The sequence below is a fragment of the Carcharhinus amblyrhynchos genome, chromosome 28 (genome assembly GCF_965287045.1).
Source record: "Carcharhinus amblyrhynchos chromosome 28, sCarAmb.v2.hapA, whole genome shotgun sequence".
Lineage (NCBI taxonomy): Eukaryota > Metazoa > Chordata > Chondrichthyes > Carcharhiniformes > Carcharhinidae > Carcharhinus > Carcharhinus amblyrhynchos.
Genome location: NC_137351.1, coordinates 8,633,269 through 8,658,986, shown reverse-complemented (window position 1 = coordinate 8,658,986; position 25,718 = coordinate 8,633,269). Strand labels below are relative to the sequence as shown.

At 44.2% G+C, this 25,718-nt stretch overlaps 1 protein-coding gene across 6 annotated transcripts in view; it reads left to right on the top strand.

The window, feature by feature from the left end:
- LOC145359417 (synaptic vesicle glycoprotein 2B-like) overlaps nucleotides 1-17,761 on the top strand; it is a 142,846-nt gene extending 125,085 nt beyond the window's left edge. For all 6 annotated transcript variants that reach the window (XM_080213961.1, XM_080213956.1, XM_080213957.1 and 3 more), the window contains 3 exons: nucleotides 2,937-3,143; nucleotides 10,305-10,464; nucleotides 11,187-17,761. In XM_080213961.1, coding sequence (XP_080070087.1) covers nucleotides 2,937-3,143; nucleotides 10,305-10,464; nucleotides 11,187-11,370 — 551 coding nt within the window. In that variant the 3' untranslated portion in view covers nucleotides 11,371-17,761. The remainder of the gene's footprint in view (nucleotides 1-2,936; nucleotides 3,144-10,304; nucleotides 10,465-11,186) is intronic.
- Nucleotides 17,762-25,718: the final 7,957 nt, after the last annotated feature.

Below are 25,718 nucleotides of genomic sequence, written 5' to 3'. Positions count from 1 at the left end.
GACCAGTGATTTAAGAATGAAGGAGGGAGAGGGCAGTATGTGTGACGTTAACAATCTCAAAGACACAGGCCAGATCAAAAAAGGAGGTTTGTCTTTTTATTCTAAATGTTTCTAAACTTTTCCACTGAAATTTTATCATTATTGAGTTGTGTTTTGTGGTGGGAAGCTTTTTTACTTTGTGCAGCCCATTATTGATCTCCTGCTGTCCCAGAGATCAGGTTTAAGACAAAGCTATCTCTTCACTGACTCATCTAATGATTCCAGAGCTTTTATATCACAGGAAACATTCAGAATGGATCTCCAGCTCCTCCTCCACTCTGGTAAGCGTGTTACAATCTGGTTGGGGAATAGTAATTTTTTCTTTACGGCAGATGAAGTTTGAAATCCTAGTTACCCACCAGAAGAATAAAATCACAAGGCTTTTAAACAAACAAAATAAATGTTATAAAGTCAGAAAGTTAAAACAATTTACAATATCTATCTCATACTCTAACATTCAGAATTAACATGAGGTAGACATGAATTAACAGCAGATTGTGGTCAGACACACCACATTGCACATTGAATGGCAGATGTGACCAAGACAGATTTCTCAGCAGATCATCCAGACATCAGTAACCACTGTGAGTCCCAATATTTCATTAAAACCCAGACTCCCTGATAAGGATTTTCACTTTTTCACTTTTGAAGATCTAGTCTCTGAATTCCCTCAGGAGGCACCCTCACTTGACTGCGCACTTACATATGAACATAAGAAATAGGAGCGGGAGTAGGCCATCTAGCCCCTCGAGCCTGCCCTGCCATTCGATAAGATCGTGGCTGATCTGACAGTGATTCAGTTCCACTTACCCGCCTGCTCCCCATAACCCTTAATTCCCTTATTGATCAAAAATCTATCTATTTGTGACCTAAGCACATTTAACAAGGTAGCCTCCACTGCTTCAATGGGCAGAGAATTCCAAAGATTCACTACCCTCTGGGAGAAGTTCCTCCTCAGCTCTGTTCTAAACTGACTCCCCCTTATTTTGAGGCTGTGTCCTCGAGTTCCTATTGACTTCCTGGTGGTTCAATATTTCACAAAAATCATAGAAACCCTACAGCACAGAAAGAGGTCATTCAGCCCATCAAGTCTGCATCAACCACCCAGGCCCTATCCCCTTATCCCTACATATTTACCCACTAATCCCTCTAACCTATGCATCTCAGGACACTAAGGTCAATTTAACATGGCCAATCAACCTAACCCACACATCTTTGGACTGTGGGAGGAACATAAGAACATAAGAAATAGGAGCAGGAGTAGGCCATCTAGCCCTTCGAGCCTGCCCCGCCATTCAATAAGATCATGGCTGATCTGAAGTGGAACAGTTCCACATTCCCGCTCTCTCCCCATAACCCTTAATTCTCTTGCCTACCAAAAACCCATCTACCTGTGACTTAAATATATTTAGCGAGGTAGCCTCCACCACTTCAACGGGCAGAGAATTCCAGAGATTCAGCACCCTTGGAGTGAAGAAGTTCCTCCTCAACTCCAATCTAAACTGCCCCCCACCTTATCTTGAGGCTGTGCCCTATAGTTTTGCTATCCTTTCGAAGCGGGAAGAATCTCTCTACATCTACCCTATCCATCCCCTTCATTATCTTATACGTCTCTATAAGATCCCCCTTCATCCTTCTAAACTCCAACGAGTACAGACCCAGCCTATTTAGTCTCTCTTCATAATCCAACCCCCTCATCTCTGGTATCAACCTAGTGAACCTCCTCTGCACTCCAGGAAACTGGAGCACCCGGAGGAAACCTACGCAGACATGGGGAGAATGTGCAAACTGCACACAGGGAGTGACCCAAGCCGGGAATTGAACCCAGGTCCCTGGAGCCATGAAGCACCAGTGCTAACTACTGTGCTACCGTGCCCCTAACAGCACTATTAGTCGTCTCACAACACCAGGTTAAAGTCCAACAGGTTTATTTGGTAGGATGAGCTTTCACAGCTCTGCTCCTTTATCAGTGGAGGATTTGTTTCACAATCAGGGCATATATAGACATAAACTCAATTACAAGATAATGGTTGGAATGCGAGTCTTAATAGGTAATTAAGTCTTTACAGATGCAGACAATGTGAATGGAGAGACAGTAAAGCACAGGTTAAAGAGGTGTGAATTGTCTCAAGCCAGCACAGTTAGCGAGATTTTGCAAGCCCAAGCAAGTCGTGGGGGTGACAGATAGTGTGACATGAACCCAACATGCCAGTTGAGGCCATCCTTGTGTATGCGGAACTTGACTATCAGTTTCTGCTTGGCAATTCTGCATTGTTGTGTGTCTTGAAGACTACTTATTTATTTGTAAGAGTACTTACTGTGCCTACCCCAGTCCAATGCCAACAACAGCACTAACTCATCCTAACTGCACGAAACAGCTCCCAGGGCATCTATGAGCTCTAACTGCCTAAAGCTTGCTAACAACAACACTATTTCAGTGTGGTCTCTTCCCTGCTACTGAACACTTGCTTCCAGGAAACACACAGATACATTGAAACCAGAGAACCTTCATAAGCTTCGCTTATCTCCATGATCATATATCTTGCTCTGGCCTATCCTCACACTGACCTCCAAGCCAATTGTCCCTGCCTTACACTTCCTTCAGTGAAATAAGCCCACCTACAGTTTAGTGGCTCCATCTCTTCCAGCTGTTATATCCTTAAACCAACATGGTCCAAACCCTTTAAGTATAATAGACTCCAAGCTGCTTTTGTAGCATTTATCCCATTTTCTACAGTTAAATTTCAACCTTCCCAGGACCAAAAAAATTACACCTAAAATCTTAACCTGAACCATGAACTAGATATTCGTAACAAGGTACCAGCACCCTCATCATGGAAGGGTATCCCCAAGTGGATCCCACATGCCAACTCAGTGAACTCTTGTTTCTTTTTCAGATCTGTTCAAGACAAGATTCTCTCACAGCAGGTTGATAAATAGCACGTTCCTCCACAGCAAGAAAGGCTGCCAGATTGACTTCAGCGATGATGCAGAAACTGCGTTTCTAACTTACTTGGTCAGTTTCCTGGGGTCCTTGGCTGTATTGCCAGGAAACATTGTGTCTGCGCTGTTTATAGACAAGATTGGAAGGATTAAGATGATCGGTGAGTATTCATTGATGTTTTTTTTAATGAGATTGTCAATCTTTTACCATGTGGACAGGGGAGCTGAAAGAAATGTGGGATATTAGCTGATTTGTTGCTCAACATGTGAAAAATGGGAGATGGCCCTGGGACATACATTTCAATTACAGAAAGATTGGAATAGTTGTAGAGCCGTTATGGCACAGCAGGAGGCCATGTAGCCCACCAAGTACGTGTCAATTCTGTAGAGCAATCCAGTCAGTCCCAATATACCACTTTGTAGGCCTGTAAAGATTATTTCCCATACAATTCCCATCCAATTCCCTGTTGAAATCACTCATCATTTCCACTTCCACCACCCTCATGGGCAGTGAGTTCTACATCATTACTACTCGCTACATTAAAAGGTTTTTCTTTGCATACTTCCTAGTATCACTTGCTCAAAGCCTTAAAGTTTTGTCCCCTAGTCCTTGTGCCATCAACTAATAGGAACAACTTTTCTTTGTCTATCTTATCTAAATCTGTCATAGTCATGTACACCTCAGATCTCCCCTCAACTTTCCGTCATCCCAGGAGAATAATCCAACCTCTTCAACATAACCCTATATAGCTAAATTCCTTCATTGCTGAAAGCATTCCGATAAATTTCTTTGGCATCCTCTCAAGGACCTCTAGATCCTTCGTAAGAGTGTGTTGACCAGGAGCACTCTGAATTGTGACCCAGCCAGAACATTATAAAGGTTTGGTCCGGGCGGCAAGGTGACACAGTGGTTAGCACTGCTGCCTTACAGCGCCAGGGACCTGGGTTCGATTCCAGCCCTGGGTGACTGTGTAGAGTTTGCTCCCACACTCCAAAGATGTGCAGGTTAGGTGGATTGGCTATGCTAAATTGCCCCTTAGTGCTGGGGATTAGCAGGGTAAATACATGGGGTTATGGGGATAGGCCCTGGGTGGGATTGTTGTCGATGTGGACTCGATGGGCTGAATGGTCTCCTTCTGCACTGTGGGGAATATATGATAACTTTCTGTTTGTATATAAAGCTCAAGACTATACTGATGAGTCTCTCTCTTAATATGTCCTGCCACCTTCAAAGATCTATGCACATGAAACCTCAGGTTCCTCTGACACTGTGCATTATTTAGAATTGTGCTCTAAAGTGTATATTGCCTCACCAGAATCCTTCTATAAAATGTACCAAATTATATTTCTCTGTATTAAGCCGGAACTTGTCACTAGCCTATCTATGTCCTGTCGCAGTCATCCTCATTATTTGCTGCACCTCCAAGCTTTTGCATCATTCACAAAGTTTGAAATGTTACTCTGTATTCCAAAAGCCAAGTCATTTATATTTTACAAAAAACAGCAATTCCAACACTCACTCCTGCTGTACACCACTTTCAACCATCCTCCAGTCTAAAAGCAGCAACTATTTCGTAGAGTTACTATAGTACAGAAGGAGGCCAATCGGCCCATTGAGTCACACTGACAATAACCCCACCTAGACCCTATCCCTGTAACCCCACATATTTACCCTTTTAGTCCCCCTGATACCAATGGGCAATTTAGCATGGCCAATCACTACCTAACCCGCACATCTTTGGACTGTGGGAGGAAACCGGGGCACCTGGAGGAAACCCACACAGACACACTGAGAATGTGCAAACTCCACACAGAGAGCCACCCAATGCCGGAATTGAACCCGGATCGCTGGCACTGTGAGGCAGCAGCGCTAATCACTGTGCCACCGTACTGCCTCCTGCCCCCACTGTTTGGTCCTTAGATCAGTTTTTTTCTTAATTCCAGCTCACACTGGTCATCCTAGTCCATAAACCTCAATTGTGCTGGTCTGCCTTCATAGAATCATAGAAACCCTACAGTGCAGGAAGAGGCCATCTGGCCCCTCGAGTCTGCATTGACCACAGTCCTACCCAAGCCCTATTCCCATATCTCTACATATTTACCTGCTAATCCCTCTACCTTACACATCTCAGGATACTCAGATGCAATTTTAGCATGGCCAATCAACCTAACCTGCACACCTTTGGACTGTGGGAGGAAACTGGTGCACCTGGAGGAAACCCACGCTGACACGAGGAGAATGTGCAAACTCCACACAGACAGTGACCCAAGCCGGGAATTGAACCCAATCCCTGGAGCTGTGAAGCAACAGTGCTAAACACCGTGCTACTGTGCCGCCCCTTGGATGTGGTACCTTGTCAAAAGTTTTCTTGAGATCACATACCAACCGATTCAAGAACAGCTTTGGCCCAACTGCCATCAGACTATTGAATGTACCTACCTTAATTAACCTGATCTTTTTCTGCACTCTAGCTATGATTGCAACACTATATTCTGCATTTTCTCTTTTCCTTCTCCCCTGCGTACTCTATGAACGGTACACTTCTTTTGGCGTACAAGAAACACTATATCCCAATACACGTGACAATAATAAATCAAATCAACTGCAATATCGGCAACATACATCACATTCCTTTCACCAATCTTCCTGTTATTTCATGAATAATTTAATTAGATGCATCAAACACAGCCTAACTTTTACAAATCTCTGCTAGCTCTCGTTAATTAATTCAAACCTCTTTTGTGGCCTCTTCTGTGCTGATGATTCTATGATATGACATTAACATTGTAAGGAGGAGGTGGGAATAGGAGGAGGGGGGGATTCACTGGGCCAGCTGTGAACAAAATGACATTCAAAGTAGACATGGTGACACTTTGCAAAGAGCTACCATTCTAATTTGCCAGCAGTGCTCTTGTATTAAATGGATACATCTTGCTAAACTGATAAAAATTATTTAAGGAAGGGGAATGAATGAGGAAGGAATGGCAGCTGCACTACTCAGAATCAATACTTTATACTCCGGTTAAAGAGCAAATTCACTTTTTTATGGTCCTGCCATTGTAATGGAAAGGCCTTCAGGCAAGAATAATGAAGTTCCATCAGTAGATTTTCCCGTTCCTTCAACTCGCGACAGTTCTGAAGCCAGAGAGAAATTTCAGTCAAGGCAGACCTGTCACTTTTATAATCAATTGAGGCTAACATGTAGAAACTAGTAAACCCCTGAGACAGGCTTTGTCACATGGTGTTCAAATCAATGGTGAGGGAGAGCTGCCTTCTGCATCTTCACTGTATTAAATTCAAGAGGGGTGCAAGTTCTCTCAAGATCTGCTTTCCCCATTACAATCTGCTAATGGAATAGAATTGAAAGGCTTTCAGACATAATGATTTTTGAGAAGGCTATTTCTAAAGTGGGTCATTCATTAAAAAAAACAGATACGTTCTTGTTTTCATTATTCGTCTCTGAGATGCATTAGTGTCTATCTCACTCAAACACTTACAGCCTGGACACTGTTCTCCGCTATGGCTTTTGTCATTTAGTTGGATTTCTCATTCTAAGGGCAAACGTTCACCTTGTACTTAAGTCTATACATTGCAGCTTTGCAGCTGTGCAAGTTTCTGTTATGTTGAAGGTCCAATATATCAGACGCCACGGTGGCACAATGGTTAGCACTGCTGCCTCACAGGGACACGAGTTCGATCCTGGCCTTGGGAGACTGTCTGTGTGGAGTTTGCACGTTCTCCTTGTGTCTGCGTGGGTTTCCTCCGGGTGCTCCAGTTTCCTCCCACAGTCCAAAGGTTGGGTGGAGTGGCCAGGCTAAATTGCCCCTTCGTGCCCAAAGATGTGTAGGTTAGATGAATTAGCCATGCTAAATGTGTGTGGTTACAAGGATAGGGCAGGGGAGAGGGCCTGGGTAACCATGTACCATCAGAGAGTCAGTGGAGACTCGATGGGCTGAATGGTCCCTTCTGCACTGCGGGATTCTATGCTTCTAAATAGATCCTGGCATTTATGTTGACTAACTCACTGTTTTAGTGTACTCAACCTTTAATCTTCACCACTGGCTTTCCCTCTTGACTCCCTCGGCCACCCCTCACTATCATTGGCTAGCTATTTGCACCTTTTCCTCCACCATGAATTGACTGTCAGGAATCCTGGAGAACATTTTCTCTTCCATTGGGCCTTCAACCCTCCTGTGTACTCCCCCCCACCCCCCAACCCTGAAAACACACAAACCTTTTCACCCGGAGGGTGGTAAAATCTGGAAATCACTGCCTGAAATGGTGGTAAAGGCAGGAAACTCCCAATATTTCAGTCACATTTAGATGAGCACTTGAAATGCCAAAGCATACAAGGCTACGGACTAACTGCTGGGAAATAGGATTAGCAAGATGTCTGGCTGAGATACGATGGGCCAAAGGACCCTTCTTGTTATGGCTCGTGCTCTGACCAAGACTGCAAAAAACTACACAGGGTGGTGAATGTAACCCAGTCCCTCACGCAAACCAGCCTCCCGTTGACTCATGACCATTGACTCTGTCTACAATTCTTGCTGCCTTGGAAAAGCAGCCAGCAAACTCAAGGATGCCACACATCCTGGATATTCTCTTTTTCATCTTCTTCCATTGGGAAAAAGATACAAAACTTCCAGAGTGCGTACCAACCGACTCAAGAACTGCTTCTTCCTTGTTGCCATCAGACTTTTGAATGGACCTAGCTTATATTAACTTGACCTTTCTCTACACCCTAACTATGACTGTAAGACTATATTCAGCACCCTCTCCTTTCCCTCCCCCCTATGTACTCTATAAACGGTATGCTTTATCTGTATAGCGTGCAAGAAACAATACATTTCACTGTATATCAATACACAAATAAATCAAATCAAATCAAATTAAAACTCTGCTACGGTAATGCTGAGATACAATTTCAATGGCATCTGATGCCCTTGCCCAAAATACTTAAACTTTCTTCGTGAACCACTGCACCTAAAGTCTTCCATATTCTGCATTGTGTGTGATTTGCTTAATCCTCTCAGAGATCCCAGTGGAGACAGCTAATTAAAGAGAAAGATGCAAAAAAAAGAAAAAAATCATAATTGCAGCCTGCAAGGAAAGAACAAACATCCAGGATTGCTGTACCCTACCGCTGACCTCAGCTTCCTGCTGAAGCGTGCCTGTTAATAAACATGGTATAGGGACAGAATGTGATTCAGTTGCCATGTCCTCCCATTGCCAAGTAGTGCGCCAACATTCATGGGGTGGGCTCGCACCTAAATAAAACTGGGCCTATACTGTGCAAAGGGCAGGCGGTGCCTGTGGTTATTTGAGGCCCAGCGTGAACCAGAAGCAGAACATTGGAAAGAGAACACAGCTTACAGCATATTTATAGGCGCAGTTCAGCACTACGCCAGACCCCCCGCTACATAACATTATTGTCAAGGTCAAAAGCAAATTGATAACTGCTCCATGCCTGATCTATGAAATAATTTGGAAAGCAAATGGCATAGTGTTACAGAAAGAAGAAATCTTGCTACAATTGCATAGAGCTTTGGTGAGACCACACCATGCATTGTATTGGTTTCTATCTTTAATGAAGGATATACTTGCATTAAGTTTAAAGTTTATTTATTAGGGTCACAAGTAGGCTTACATTAACACTGCAGTGAAGTTGCTGTGAAAATCACCTAGTTGACACACTCCAGTGCCTGTTCAGGTACACTGAGGGAGAAGTTAGCATGGCCAATGTACCTAACCAGCATGCCTTTCGGACTGTGGGAGGAAACTGGAGCGCCCGGAGGAAACCGACACAGACATGGGGAGAATGTGCAGTCTCCGCATAGACAGTGAACCAAGCTGGAATCGAACTCGAGTCCCTGCCACTGTGAGGTAGCGGTGCTAACCACTGTGCCACCGTACCGCCCCACCAATGAAATAATTTGAAAAACAAGTGGCATGGTGGCCTTTGTCACAGAAAAAAGAAATCTTCCTTCAATTGCCTGGAGCTTTGGAGAGACCACACCATGCAGTACATTGGTTTCAGTCTCGAATGAAGGAGATACTTGCATTAGAGACAATACTGAGAAGTTTCATTCGATTAGCAGCGGAATTATTTGGGCCTATATGGTGTCTTCAATTTATGAGAATGAGAGGTGATTTAATTGAAACACACAGGAATCAGAAGGGGCTTGACAAGGTAGACACTGGGAAGTTGCTTCTTCATACTGGGGATCAAAAAAATGGGGACAGTTACAGACTTGGAATAGGGGCTTGATTACTTAGGACTGAGAAATCTGGAGGAATTCCTTCACCACATGGCATGTGAATCTTTGGAATTCTGTAACCCAAAGGGTTATTGTTTCTCCATGGTTGAGTATATTCAAGGCTGGGTTAGGAGTAGTTTTCATCCTGTAGGGATTTAAGGAATATGGGAGTGCAGGCAGGAAAATGGAGTCATTGGTCATGCTTAGTACAGGCATGAAGATATTACAAAGTTTAAAGTTATACTTTAAAAAGCGGACATCAAGGAGATAATCTTCAGGAAGCGTAGTGGAGAAAATGCCCCTGTCTACACCAACAAGGATGAAGTGGAAATGGTCAAGAGCTTGAAATTTCTAGATGTCCAGATCACAAACAACCTGTCCTGTCCCTGCATACCAATGCTATAGGTAAGAAAGTCCACCAACACCTCCACTTTCTCAGGAGGTTAAGGAAATTCAGCATGTCTGCTGCAACTTTTAGCAACTGCTATAGAGGCACCATAGAAAGCATTCTCTCTGGCTGTATGACAGCTTGGTCGGGCTCCCACTCTGACCTAGAGAGTGAGAAACTAAAATAGGTTGTGAACGAAGCCCAGTCCATCACGCAAACCAGCCTCCCACCCATTGACTCTGTCAACTCTCCCGCTGCCTTGGAAAATCAGCCAGTATAATTAAAGACCCCACGTAACCCGGACATTCTCTCTTCCACCTCCTTCTGTCAGGAAGAAGATACAAAAGTCTGAGATCAAGTATCAACCAACTGAAGAACAGCTTCTTCCCTGCTGCCGTCAGACTTTTGAATGGATCAACCTCATATTAAGTTGATTTATCTCTACACCCTAGCTATGACTGTAACACTACATTCTGCACTCTGTCCTTCTCTATGCTTTGTCTGTATAGCGCGCAAGAAACACCGTATACTAATATGTGTGATAATAATAAATCAAATCACAATCAGTGGAACTGTAATTTCAGATTGAACATCAAAGTGCTGCATGTGATGATCACCATTGCAGGGCAGTGAGTGTTGTTGTGCGGTTATTTTGTTTAATTTTGCCTTGCAGGTGGATCCATGCTGCTGTCGACCATCACCTGCTTCTTCCTGTTTTTCGGCAACAGTGAATCAGCCATGATTGGAATGCAGTGTCTGTTCTGTGGGGTCAGCATCGCAGCATGGAATGCACTGGATGTGATCACAGTGGAACTCTACTCCACGGATAAAAGGTGGGACACTGGCATGTGCATTGGTCTACCTGGGGCACCCCGGTGTAATAAACCAAAATCTTCCTGTGAGGGAAACATGTTCTTGTCTTGTCAATTTTCCGCTCAACGAGGTGAGGGGTAATAGGGTGGCACAGTGGTTAGCATTGCTGCTTCACAGCACCAGGGACATGGGTTCAATTCTGGCCTTGGGTGACTGTCAAATTTTGTTCAGTAACATTCCTGTGAAGTGTCTTGGGATGTTTCACTGTGTTAAAGATGAATGCAGATTGTTGTTGTCTGATAGTTTTATATAGTTCTTGGAGCTGAAGGGATATGGGGACAAAGGTGGGATCAGGGTAATGAATTTGATGAACAGCAGTGATCAAAATGAATGGTGGAGCAGGCTTGCAGGGCCTCCTTCTGCTTTAATTTTCTATGTTTGACCTTTTTACATTAATAATCCTTCTGAGAGTTGAACACAGGTCCCTGAAGCTGAGAGGCAGCGGTGCCAACCACTGTGCCACTTGACCCCTCCCAAGCATAACCATTCTCTAGTTTATTAAGGAAGCTATGGTCTTTACTCCCCAGAAACCTCCTTTCTTGCATCTTCACTGCTTTGAACTGAAAGTTGTTACACCAAAAATCGTCACCATGTCATATGTCCGAGTATGTGGCCTCCCTGGCAATTGAGAACATTGTCTGTAATAATGGGCCTAAATTTCTTTCTTTCTTTCTTTCCACAGGGCAACTGCATTTGGTATTCTCAATGGACTGTCCAAGTTTGCTGCCATACTGGGTATATCAATATTTGCCTCATTCGTGGAGATAACTAAGGTGATTCCTGTCCTATTGGCTTCCATTGCGTTAGTAGGAGGTGCCCTGCTTGGCCTCCGACTCCCTGAGACCCGGGAGCAAGTTCTGATGTGACGGGCTCTCCACACCTCTTCTGGACTCACAGTATATGCACAGCTGCTAACCACTGTCCTTATAACCTAAAGCATCCACTCTACCATCTGTGCTTTCTGTGACTGGACATAGTTGTGCTCTCTGTACACTCAAAATGGTTTCACATAGCTAGTTGCCACGTATTTACAGAAGTTGTCCTGTCCACCTACACCATGAGGCTGAGATGGGGAGGATTAGAAACTAATCAGAAGTCTTGCCATTGGTGAATGTTGCGCACTTTAAATTTTGCAGTAATCTATTGTGGTGGCTCTTCTCTCCCTTGCTGATCACTCCCTGCAGTTGGATTTTCCAGGTAAGTTCTGGGATCCTAATTTTTAAGCCTGCCACAGAGTTTCTTCCAGGGTTTCTTTATGCTAATTTTGTAAAGCGTTGTGATTTTGGATGGATGCAAACCCCCTCACCGCCCCCATCAAACCATGAATTAGCACCAATCAGGAACATAGGAATAAGGAACAGGAGTAGGCAAATTCAGTCCTTCGATCCTGCTTTGCCATTCAATCAGATCCTGTCTGATCTCTCCCTGCTCCCAAATCCACCTCCCCACCTGTTCCCCATATCCCTTTTTTAAATTAGAAATATATCTATCCCCTTCTTGACACCATTCAACGGTTCAGACTGTTAGTGTTATGACTGCTTTTGGTGACATTTTCCTTGTACTTTTCAAGGGACCACATTCAACCAACCTCCTGACTGTTATCTCATGTCTCTTTCTTCAGTAGGGATACATCAGTGGGAACATTTTAGTTCTGTGGGCTTATCCCAGGATGGGTGTTCTAGTCATTCACCATTGAAGCTCGAGAATTATCAAAGCACCATTTGCAGTAATCCAATGGGGTTGAATGCAGTCAGTGTTAACATCTCAGCCAGAAGGTAATGGACTTAAGACACGTGCAAGGTACTATCCTTTGGAAGAGACTTATAATAAAGCCCTGTCTATGTCCAATGGACATGAAGGTTCTCCTGACATTAACAAGAAAATAGCAGGGAATTCCCCCAGTGTCCTCTCCAACCGATTGCACCAAAAGGATTTACTGGTCATCCAAATCTAGGGATGGAGTCGTTCTTTGCCGCAGAGCGAGTCCTCACCTCACTTCTTCAGGCTTCAAAGTCTTGCCCTTTACTTTCCAGCTGCTTGTAGGAGCCTCCCATTTTCAATTACAATGACTAATTTGAGTAGGGAAAAGAATCCATTCCTGTTGCCTTCCTCATCTCTCCTTAACGAAATCACAAGCCCTCTTTCTGAAGAATCCTCGGCGGGTAAGCAGTCACTGTCCCTCGAGATGCTGCTCTCTTACCATCATCCCCATGTGATGAAGGAGTAGAGCTCCAAAAGCTCGTGATTCCAAATATAAACCTGTTGGATTTTAACCTGGTGTTGTGAGACATCTTACTGAGCCCATTCTGGTCCGACGCCAGCATCTACACATCATTGCCAAAAAGATGCACTGGCTCTGCTGTTGGCCATGGCTCATAACACTGAACATGCAACCCCCATCTAGGCCTGTGGTGACCACTCCCTCAGAGGATCCTGTTTAATATACTGATACATGTGGCTGTTTAACATACACCAACAGGGAACCATTCCATGGGACTGTGGGTTCAGTGGGTTAGCGTGCTAATATTTCAGCCTGTATATGAGTGGTCCAGTTAGATGGGATGAAATTTTCTTTTGCTCACGGTCCATATGAGTGCTACCTGAAATGAGTGGCACAGTGGTTAGTACTGCTGCCTCACAGCACTAGGTACCCGGGTTCAATTCTTGGACGACTTGGATGACTGTCTGTGTGGAGTTTGCACATTCTCCCTGTGTCTGTGTGGGTTTCCTGCGGGTGTTCCAGTTTCTTCCCACAATCCAGAGATGTGCAGGCTGGGTGGATTGGCTATGCTAAATTGCCCCTTAATGTCAGGGGGACGAGCTGGGTAAATATGTGGGATTACAGGGATAGGGCTTGGGTGGGATTGTAGCTGGTGCGGGCTTGATGAGCCAAATGACCTCCTTCAGCACTGTAGGGAATCTATGATTCTGTGAATTTAGCAGTCAGGCGTGGTAACATTGAACATAGAACACTACAGCACAAACAGGCCCTTCGGCACACAAGTTGTGCCAATCATATCCCTACCTATTAGGCCTATCTATAACCCTCAATCCCATTAAATCCCATGCACTCTTCCGGAAGTCTCTTAAAAGACCCCAACGAGTTCGCCTCCACCACCACCAACGGCAGCCGATTCCACTCACTCACCACCCTCTGAGTGAAAAACTTACCCCTGACATCTCCTCTGTACCTACTCCCCAGCACCTTAAACCTGTGTCCTCTCGTAGCGACCATTTCAGCCCTGGGAAATAGCCTCTGAGAATCCACCCTATTTATACCTCTCAACATCTTATAAACCTCTATCAGGTCGCCTCTCATCCTTCGTCTCTCCAGGGAGAAAAGACCTAGCTCCCTCAAAACATTGTGACCATTGAACTTGACTAATAAACCAGAGACTTCCTCTCATCTTTCAGAGGATGAAGGTTCAAATCCCACCACGGAAACTTGAATTCAGTTTAAAAATAATTGATCACACTGGTTCACAAAAATGACTGCCTTTCTATAGTACTTTTCACAACCCCAGGAGCTCTGAAAGCATCTTCCAGCCAATTTTTGAAGGGTGGTCACTGTTGCAATTTCAAAAATAGATGTCCTTCTGGGAAGGGAATCTACCGTCTTTACCAAGTCTAGTCTACATGTGAATCCTGTCCTGTGGCAATGTGGTTGGCTGGGACAACCTGCTGAAGTAGAGCAACAGACCATTCCATTGTACAGAGACAAATAAGACATAGTGAGAAATGCCAGCCTTACCCATATCCTGAAAATGAATTGAAATAAACAGAGTTGCAGTCAGTAAGTGCATGCGATAGGGTGGGACATGGAAAAATGTCCCTGGTGTAATAGCAACTGAAATCGAACACAAAACTTATTGGCCCTTAAGGCCAGGTTTAATCTACATCTAATCTGCAGCAACATTCCTCATCTCAATGGGCACAAATCTGATGAAACTTGAACAGAAGAGTCTTTGGTCACACTTTCTTAGTATTAGAAAAAATGTACTTGGCTTTTCTTGGTGTGATGCAGAAAATGACACTGATAGACTCAAAATGAAGGGGCTAAACCTGATGCAAACCCAATGACAAAATAGAAATTAGGTTATTAATACACAAATACGAGCAAATACAAATCCATTTAGTGTGATAAGCACATTTCAAGTTATTGTCTGAATTGAATGAGAACGGATTTATTTTTATTCTTTGATGGGATGTGGGTGTATTGGCAAGGCCAGCATTTGTTGCCCATTTCTAAATGCCAACAGCTAAGTGGCTTGCTAGGCCATTTCAGAGAAGCATTAAGAGTCAACCACATTGCTGTGGGTCTGGAGTCCCATGTAGGCCAGACTGGATAAGGGCAGCAGATTTCCTCCCCTAATGAACATTAGTGAACTAGATGAGGGTTTTTTTTCATGACAATCAATGGAAATTTTATGGTCACCAGCAGTTTTCAATTACAAAATTATTATGTCATTTTTTTAATCAATCAATTGAATTTAAATTCCACCAGCTGCCATGGCAGGATTTGAACGCGTGTCTCCAGAGCATTAGCCTGGGGCCTTGGGATTATTAGTCAAGTGTCATTGCCCCTACACTACCGTGTCCCTAAATGAACCAGCAGTAGTCAGTCTAGCACACTGAATATGTCTTAGCTCTGTACAGTTACTTTATTTTATGGTTCTATTTACCAGAAACCATACCATAAACCATCATAAAATGTTCCACTTCCTGACTGCCATCAATATATTGTTCTTCTCTTGTGAAAGCAGTAACCACTTATAATTACACGGCCTTGCTCACTAACAGGAACAGTGTGGTTTAGTTAGGAAGATACTGAATGTTGCCTAGGAGGGAAAGAAGGAGGCTGAACACAGGTTGGAAGAATTTGATTCGGTTTTGATTTGGTTTGATTTATTATTGTCATATGTATTATATACAGTGATAAGTATTGTTTCTTGCACGCTGTACAGACAAAGCATACCATTCATAGAGAAGGAAAGGAGAGAGTGCAGAATATGGCGTTATAGTCATAGCTAGGGTGTAGAGAAAGATCAACTTAATGAGAGGTTGGCCCATACAGAAGTCTGATGGCAGCAGGATATTGAGAGGTTTTTTTGAAAGCAGATAGGGAGTGGTATGGCAGAAGGTTCTAGCATCAGTTCCGTTGGATAAAGAGAATGAGGGATGAACAAGCAGTCCCCGATATTGGAGTGTAGGGATTTTAATTTGATTTGATTAGATTTATTGTCACATGTATTGGGATACAGTGAAAAGTATTGTTTCTTGCATGCTATATAGACAAAGCATACTGTTCATAGAGAAGGAAAGGAGAGAGTGCAGAGTGTAGTGTTACAGTCATAGCTAGGGTGTAGAGAAAGATCAACTTGATGCAAGGTATGATCACTCAAAAGTTTGATGGCAGCAGGGAAGAAGCTGTTCTTGAGTCGGTTGGTCCGTGACCTCAGACTTTTGTATCTTTTTCCCGACTGAAGAAGGTGGAAGAGAGAATGTCCGGGGTGCGTGTGTTAAAAGCGTTAGAGTTTTAAAAGCAGAGAACAAGAGTAAAAGATGGGATTAGAGGGTATGCTGGGCACAGCTGGCAAGAGGTTGCCATGTTCCAGCACCATGTTGGATTGGAAGGAGTTGAAGAGAAGTTACAGCTGTGGCGTGTGTTGTGTTTAGTGCCTTTTCCATCAAGGGTGGGAGCTAATATTCTACCACAACTCCGTTTTGCTGCCCACTCCCCATATTCCATGGTCCCCCGGGAAATCAAAAATTAATCATAGAATCATACAGTGCAGAACAGGCCCTTCGGCCCATCTCATCCACACTGACACTTTAGAAACAGCTGAACTCCCACCTAATCCCATCTGCCAGCACTTGGCCCATAGCCCGGAATGCTGTGATATGCCAAAGTGCTGGCATATGGGATTAACCTTGAATATATTCAATGATGGAGCATCAACTGTTCTCTGCCAGAGACAATTTCAAAGATTCACAACCCTCTGAGTGAAGAAATTTCTCCTCACCTCAGTCCTAAATGATTGACCCTTTATCCTGAGATTGTGTTCCCACTGTCCAGATCCCGCAAGGAACACAATCTCTTAGAATAAAGAGTGCTCTGTTCTGTGTCCAAGTGCTCAGTACTGAAACAGGGAGTGATTGAGACTCATAATCCTTGGTGGCAGAGTGGTTAACACGGCTGTTTCACAGCTCCGGGGACCTGGGTTCGATTCTTTCCTTGGGCCACTGTCTGTGTGCGGTTTGCACATTCTCCCCATGTCTGCGTAGATTTCTTCCGGGTGCTCTGGTTTCCTCCCACAGCTCAAAGATGTGTTGGTTAGGTGCTTTGCCCATTCTACATTGCCCCTTGTGTCCTGGGATGCATAGGTTAGCGGGATTAGCTGGGTAAAAATGTGAAATTATGGGGATAAGGCTGAGATGGGATTGTTGTTGGTGCAGACTCAATGGGCCGAATGGTCTCCTTCTGCACTGCAGGGTTTCAATAATGAAACGGAGAACAGAAGTTTTCAGCTTAAATGAAACCAAAACACAATCTGTACATCATCATTCAGCACAGAAAGAGGCCATTCAGCTCATTCCTCCTGTGCTAACTGTTTGAAAGGGCTAGCCAATTAATCCCATTTGCTCATCTCTATCATCTTCGTCCTTCAATGTTTCCTCCTCAAGTTTATATTGGTCTAAAAATGATTATAATTTTGAAATTGGAAAATTCGTTCCGCTGTGTTTTCAGATGCTGGGAGCCAGCTGCGCGTTGCAGCTCCTTTGAACAATTACATCTTGACGAGAAATATCCCACTTCAGAATGTAGTAGAAGAGCCATTTATCATTTATGAGTCATTAATATCAAGCAGTGGCAATCCAGCCACAAGCATCATCAAATGTTTTTCTGTCCAGGAGCTTTCCAGCAATGCTGAGCTGCTCCTTAACCCTTGTGTTCTCTACACGCTCACAGCATGCAGCTGGATGTTTCCGGAAATGATCTAAACCATTAGCTGGCCAAGACAGAAAGGTTAAACTTTATTTATTAGTGTCACAAGTTTACATTAACACTACAATGAAGCTACCTCGGGGAATTTCACAGTAACTTCATTGCAGTGTTAATGTAAGCCTCACCTGTGATTAATAAATAAACTTTATTTCTAAAATCCCCCAGTCACCACACTCCGGCGCCTGTCTGGGTTACACTGAGGGAGAATTTAGCAAGGCCAATGCACCTAACCAGCACGTCTTTGGAACTGTGGGAGGAAACCGGAGCACCTGGAGGAAACCCACGCAGAAATGGGGAGAATGTGTAGACTCCACACAGACAGTCACCCAAGCCAGGAATCAAACCCAAGTCCCTGGCTCTGTGAGGCAGCAGTGCTAACTATTGTGCCAGCGTGCTGCCCCAATTTAAAAAAAATTCTGAAAATACCCAGCAGAAGTTAACCCCATATTTTGCAAAGAAAGACTTAATTACATTCATGTGGCAACCCTTCACCATCTGAGGATGCCCCCAGTGCGCTTTGATCCAGTGAAATATTTTGAGCAGTACAGTCACTGTTTTCATGTGGCGGACTATTTCTTCTTGCCCACTCGTACAAACAGCGGTGAGATCGTAACCAGATCAGCTGCTTTTAGTCAAGTTAGTTGAGGGATAGACATTGACCAGGACACCAGCAAGCGTCAGCCGTTCTCCTTCGAAATGGCGTCTTGGGGTCTTCTATGCCAACCTGATTGGGTAGTGGAGGGGGCTCAGTTTAACTTTCAACCAAAAAACAGAGGAATGGACAATGCTACACAATTCTGATGAAGGATCAGCACGTGGTCATTATGGATAGCCCTTTGTCTCACCTTAACTCATCCATCTCCAATGACCCTGTGCAGCAATCCTTCAGTTAAAAGATTTCAGGATTTTTCCTCCTTTATCTGGCCATGCTTTAGAGCAGTGATCACCTTTTGGGGAGGGAAAAAGGTTCTGATTTCAGTCCCAAAGATGTCGCTAATATATTTTGGCCAATGACAGTTCAAGTTAGGGTAATTTTCCAAATTTAGCTTTCTCATTCCGACTATAATCTCATGGACCTCAAATAGATCATCTCTCAGGCAACTCCAGTCACCATGTTTTTCACATAAGGCTTGTGAAATTATGACCCTGTTTGTTTTCCCACTTTCAAATGTTAATTGAGAGAGGCCGGAATTCTCTGGCTGCTTGTTAGTGGCAGATTCTCTGGTCCTACCGGCAGTGCACCCTGCTGCCGTGGGTTTCCGGGTGGCGTGAGGTGGTGACAATAGAAAATCCTATCGGCAGTCATGGGACCAGAACATCCTGCTGCTAATGAACGAGGCGCCTCCACTCGCTGCTGAGAAATCTGCTGATGGGAAGCTGGAGAACTTCGGCCTTTGTGTGAATTTCCAACCTTTTCTATTTTTGGTTCAAATTCACAGATTCTATTCCTTTTTTAGACCGACACAGTTTTTCCCTAGTTATTTAGAACTAGGCACTGGCTTTCAAGATGAGGCTCAGAGTGAGGTTTGCTAGAAAATAATTGTAAACGTACATTCAATATAAAGCTGTGTAACACAGTCCAAAGATGTGCGGGTTAGGTTGATTGGCCATGTTAAAAAATTGCCCCTTAGTGTCCTGAGATGTGTAGGTTTGAGGGATTAGCTGGTAAAATATGTAGGGATATTGGAGTAGGGCCTGGGTGGGATTGTGGTCAGTGCAGACTCGATGGGCTGAATGGCCTCTTTCTGCACTGTGGGGTTTCTATGATTCTAAGACCCGGGACAGGTGCCCCAGGTTCAGCTGCAAATATCCTCTGAGGGCATTTGAGGTGAGGATAAGAACACCACAATGGGTCTCGATGCCATTGCCATAGAGGAAGCAAAGATCAGATAAAGTTTCTTCTTCTATTTGCATTGCATTGATCAAGGTTAGGAATCAGATGAAAGTCACTGGCACAGTGGTTAGCACTGCTGCCTCACAGCTCCAAAGACCCAGGTTCAATTCCCAGCTTGGGTCACCATCTGTTTTGAGTTTGCACGTTCTCCCCTTGTCAGCGTGGGTTTCCTCCGGGTGCTCCGGTTTCCTCCCAGGGCCCAAAGATGTGTGGGTTTGGTGCATCGACTGTGCTAAATTGCCCTTAGTGTCCAGGGATGTGTAGCTTAGAGGGATTAGCGGGTAAATATGTGGGGGTTATAGGGATAGGGCCTGCTTAACACTGGGGCTGCAGGCTGAAAGGTTACTACTCCCTTGGTACTGACCAGCCCCGCAGTTTTAGAGTAATAGAGCGGGATTGTCCAGCCGTGCTTGTCCCAAGGCCGGAAAATCCCACCCGAGGTCAATGTACCTTTGCATGGTCCGTGTCCCACCCGCTACAATTCCCGTGGCAGCTGGGATGGGAAAATTCTGCCCATAGAGTTTTACAGCACAGAAAGAGACCCTTCGGCCCATCATGGCTGCACTGGCCATCGAGCACCTATCCATCCTAATCCCATTTTCCAGCGCTTGGTCCATAGCCTTGTATGCTGTGGCTTATCAAGTGCTCATCTACATACTTCTTAAATGTGTTGCGGGTTCCCGCTTCTTCCACCCTTTCAGGCAATGAGTTCCAGATTCCCCCACCGTCTGTGTGAGAAAACATTTCCTCAAATTCCCTCTAAATCTCCTGCTCCTTACCTTAAATCTATGGCCCCTGTTTATTGACACCTCTGCTGAGGAGAAAAGTTTCTTTCTATCTGCTCTATCTATATCCCTCATCATTTTATACACCTCAATCAGGTCCCACCTCAGCCTTCTCTGCTCCGAGGGAAATAACCTCAGCTATCCAGTGTCTCCTGATAGCCAAAACGCTCCCCGCACCTTCCCTAGCGCATCCCTGTAGCGTGGAGACCAGTTTTCCATGAGATTCTGGCGTTAAAATCTTCGGGGCCTGCCGGTCCATTAGTCACCAAGGGCAACAGAAAAATAGTTCACCACAGGACCATTTGACAGAGCGCAACAGATATCACGGACTCACTCAGAGGAAGGCCATGTGGCTCAGTTCATGTGCATCAGGACTCACACTTTTATCTTCACTGACGCAACCCTTGTAACGTAAAGAGGTTCAGTATTAAAATGACTGTATATGAGTTATAAAATGTACAGAAGAGAAAATGTCTGTGTATTGTCTAAATGTGCATGCTGCTTAGCCATCCACAAACTGACAAATCATTCACTGCAGTATAAATATGTATAATTTAAATGTGTCCAGAGAAGTGTGCATGCTACTGGATTTAAGGAGAGTGATTGCTTTAATTTGGTTTTGGAGACCACCGTCTTCAATACACTCACCGCTGGACATGTCACCTCACGGAAAGAAGGAACATTTTGTAAAATTATTTAATCCGATCAAAGGCAATAACGTTTTCTTTTCAATCTTTGCACCTCAATCAGAAACTTCTATGTTTAGTACCTAGCCAAGAAGAAAAAGCTTTACTTGTGATAGATGTCTTGTAACTGCTGGTGTCAACCTCCACATCACATCGATGGATGTTAGTTTAGCCGCCTTACGGGTGCTGTATGTTGTTAATTGTAAATAAAACACGGCGTATCCACTTGTCCGAGGTGAGAATAAACAAAAAACATTATTTAGTTCTCATATTTCATTTGGACAAACAATCCTATCTGACGATTATTTTTCTACAAGCTTGTCTGGCTGGTCTTGAGAAAAGCAGACTGGTGCTGACGGTCCAAGTCTGTTTTGTTTCTTGTGTGTAACATTAAAGGAAAAAAAACAATTATTTTTTGGTGTTGCCCGAATTTCATTTGGAATACTCGTGTGACAAGTCTTATATCCCGCGCGCGCCTATCGTCAACCCTTCCCTGAACTTGTGTTTATCATGGTCGCCACTGATGTAAGCATGTCTTTTTTCCCTCATTCATTTGTGGGATATGGGTGTCGCTGGCTGGGTCAGCATTTATTACCCATCCCTAGTTGCCCTTGAAACTGGGTGGCTTGCTAGCCCATTTCAGAGGAGCAGTTAAGAGTCAACAACATTGCTGGGGCTCTGGAGCCACATGTAGGCCAGATTAGGTAAGGATGGCAGATTTCCTTCCCTAAAGGACATTAGTGAACCAAGTGATTTTTTTCCTGACAACCATCAATGCTTTCACGGTCATCAGTAGATTCTTAATTCCAGATATTTTTTAATTGAATTCAAATTCCACCTGCTGCGACGGGACTCAGACCCGCATACCCAGAACATTCGCTGAGTTTCTGGATTAATAGTCTAGCAGTAATATCACTCAGCCATCACCTTCCCACGCATGTTTTCTTCCCTCCAACTAGTGGAGGTATTATAATGCTAACAATGACTGGGAATGCTCTGAATAGCATGACACGTTTACATAGGAATTTGCAATCTTCTTTAGTTCCCTGCTGGAAGGGATGCCTGACTTGCAGCGGACAGGGCAAGTAGGCAGATCCCAGAACCATTCCAGTCAGAATGGGGATTAAACACTGTTCTGTCCAGCATCAATCTGATCCATACTGACTATCCAGCTAACTGACCAGAAACCTCTCCCACTCACCTTTGGTGTACATCGGAAGGATTCACAAATTAGTACTCAACATATTTGGCCACGTTATGGGTGTACTTTCTTTGGCCATCAAGTCCTGGGATGGGACGTTGAACCCAGAGCTTCTGGTTCAGAGGCAGCGACGCTACCCACTGCACCATAAGACCTCAGCTTTCCATGATGAAAGTAAAATCAGGAATTTATAAAGGTCATACAGAAATCAGGACAGATTTCATCAATTTAAAATGGACTTCCAATTGCATCTGAGAGATTTGGTCCAGTTATCCCCCCCAAGCCTCTAAATCAGACCGTGCTGTATCAATATTAAATGTCTGTGTGTATGTGAATGTGTGTGTGTGTGTGTGTATGCATGTGCACTGTATATGTGTGCATGTGCATGCATATGTGTATGATGTATGTGTTTGTGTATGTGGTGTGTGTATATGTATGTGGTGTGCATGTGGTGTGTATGTACATATGTTTTGTGTATGTGCGTGTGTGTTGTGTGTGTGTATATGTGTTGCTGTGTGTTAACACATGTAACAAAGTTCCCTCAAAGTTCAGTTAGGTAAAAGCCAGGCCTATATGCAAGAATATAGAGGATACAATCCCAGGTTTTATCCCTGATAGCTTTGATGCCAGTTAGTATAAGGTCTTTACTTATAGAGCCAAGCGAAACTTGGAAAGTCACTCCTCACTTGCTCTCACATGCCTCCCGGAGGGTTGCCAAAGAGCAGGGTGCTGCTGAACAGCCAGGTGCAGTCACCTGGTGGAGGGTAGGGTTTGAAGAGAAGGAAATACCTTAGAAAGAGAGTTACTCTAAAAATAGCAGCCAACCCAACACAAATCGGGCTAGAGGAGGTGGGGCCAGTGGGAAGGAGCCCCAGTCACATCTTGGCTAGACAAAAGCCAACCAGTCTTGGCCTCGGCTGTGCAATCTCACGTCCCTCTCCCCTGTACCACACCCCTGCACACATGCACACACACACACACACACACATGCATGCACACATACACACATGCATGCACACACACATACATAAACATGTACCCCCACACACGCTTGCACACACACACGCACATACACAAACACACACACAAGCACACACATACATATACAAACCCAGCCTCAGATACACACACATATATGGACACACATACACTCAAACCCAGGCATATATACACACACATATATACACACAAACCTCGACACACAGACAGAAACCCAGACACAGAGATAGACACACAAACACAAACAGACTCAGGCACTGATATACAGACACAAACACAAAATTCATTTAAGGGATATGGGCTTCACTGGCTAAACCTGCATTTATTGCCCATCCCTAGTTGTCCTTCAGAACATGGTTGTCAAAGAATCATAGATTCAAATCATACACTGGAATTCTACCACCCTGCCCGTCATGGAATCAGAGCGGGCGAGAGGTGGAAAACAGAAATATCCGCGAATCTCAGGTAGGAATTTCCAGTCTCCTTTGAGCCAGGTTTAAAATCCCGCCCATAGAATCCCTGCAGTGCGGAAAGAGGCCATTCGGCCCACTGGGTATTCATCCACGCTTTTACAGAGCATTTAACCCTGGCTCTATCCCCATAACCCCACATACGTACCCTGCTAATCCCCCAATCTACACACCTTGTGACACTAAGGGGCAATTTAGCATGGCCAATACAGAAAGGGTTTTGTACATGGAATTGGTTTGATTGGAACATCTTAGATATATTTGTTAAGGGTTATACATTATTGTGGTTATTTTATTTGTAATTGATAAATGTTATTGCTAATATTCTTACAATACATATTAACTATATTCTTAACTAACCTTTTTTTGATAAAAGCTCCCTAGTGGGTCATTTTGAATCATACACAAGATGAAACATCTCATGCTTATCCAAGTCAAATTCAAGGTGCAAAGAGTATGATCCAGGTGGGCTCCTTAAAATGCTTTGGAGATTCTGACCTGAACCATAACACTGTTTATGCTGTTTGACATGTACATAGTTCTGTGTTGCAGCTTCACCAGCTTGTCACCTCACTTTTAGGTATGGTGTGGATTCTGGCATTCCCTCCTGCAATCTTCAATGAACCAGGGTTGGTGCCTGGTTTGGTGGTAATGGTGGAGAGGGCTATGAGGTTTGAGTACAATTCCACTGCTGCCCTACAGGGCATCGTGCATGTCCAGTCTTGAATTACTGGACCAGTTCGAAGTCTGCCCCCTGTAGCATAGTGGTAGTGCCACACAATATGACTTGAACGGATTTACACACAATCATAGAGACAGACACACAAACACATTGACATGTCTTCTTAGGCAATGTCTCAGGATCCAGGGTGATTTTCTTCCACTCCCACTCAACAGGTTCTGAGGTGACTGGTGCAAATAGGGCAGCTGGTGCCTGAAGGGTTAGGTATATGGGTTCTTTGGAGGATTGTGCGCCCCCTCCAATGGCTTGACTTCATCTCTCACATTCTCGACAAAGTCCCTCAATGTGTTTGTTGCCTTCCTAAAGGAGCCTGTTCCATTTTGCTCAACCACGAGCCAAGGTTTCCCACAAGATGGCGGGAATGGCAGGGATTCTTTGAGGACGTAGCCAAAGCGTTTCTACTAGCCTTCAATCTGCAGGAGTGACCCCCAAGCTCCTTGTGGATCATAGAATCCCTACAGTGCAGAAGGAAGTCATCCAGCCCATCAAATCTGCATCGACCACAATCCCACCCAGGCCCTATCCCCATGCTTTGGAACCCCTGATTCTAAAGGCACAATTTAGGATGGCCAACCAACATAACCCGCACATCTTTAGACTGCGGGAGGAAACCGGAGCACCTGGAGGGAACCCACGCAGACAAAACGAGAACGTGCAAACTCCACACAGTGACCCAAGCCAGGAATCAAACTCGGGTCCCTGGTGCTGTGGGGCAGCAGCGCTAAACACTGTGCCACCGTGCTGTCCTAAAATCAATGATAGTTATCAGGTTCACCCTTACTGATGACCTGCTTTATATTCCTGATTTATTAATTAAAGGTTAGATTCACTCTCTGTCATGGTGGGATTTGAACCCATGTCCCCAAAGAATTAGCTTGGACTTATTAGCCCACTTGCATTACGACAATGCTACTAGTTATTTACCGCATGATTCCTACCCTTTGGCCTTTGTGTTTGGCATTTTGATTCTCTGCCTTGTTTTCACCCTGACCTTTCTGTCCTTGGCTGCTCAATGTTCCAATGAAGCCCACACAAACTGGACAAACAGCACCCCATCATTCAACTAAATATTTTACAGCCTTCTAGACTCTACACTCAATTTCAGACTGTTAAATTTGTCCCCATTCTGTTCTGTGTACCTTCACAGATTTTTATATTTTTCTTTCCTTACTCTGAATTCAGACAGTTTTCCTGCCATTCATTCCTCTTTTAAACTCATCTATATTTGTCCCCATTTCCACATATTGTGAAACCTCTTATCCTAACTTCACTTTTGTTCTTCGTCCCACTGTAAAGTTGAAAGTTGATTTATGAGTCACAAGTCAGCTTACATTAACACCGCAATGAAGTTACTGTGAAAATCCCCTACTCATCACACTGCGGTGCCTGTTCGGGTACACTGAGGGAGAATTTAGCATGGCCAATGCACCT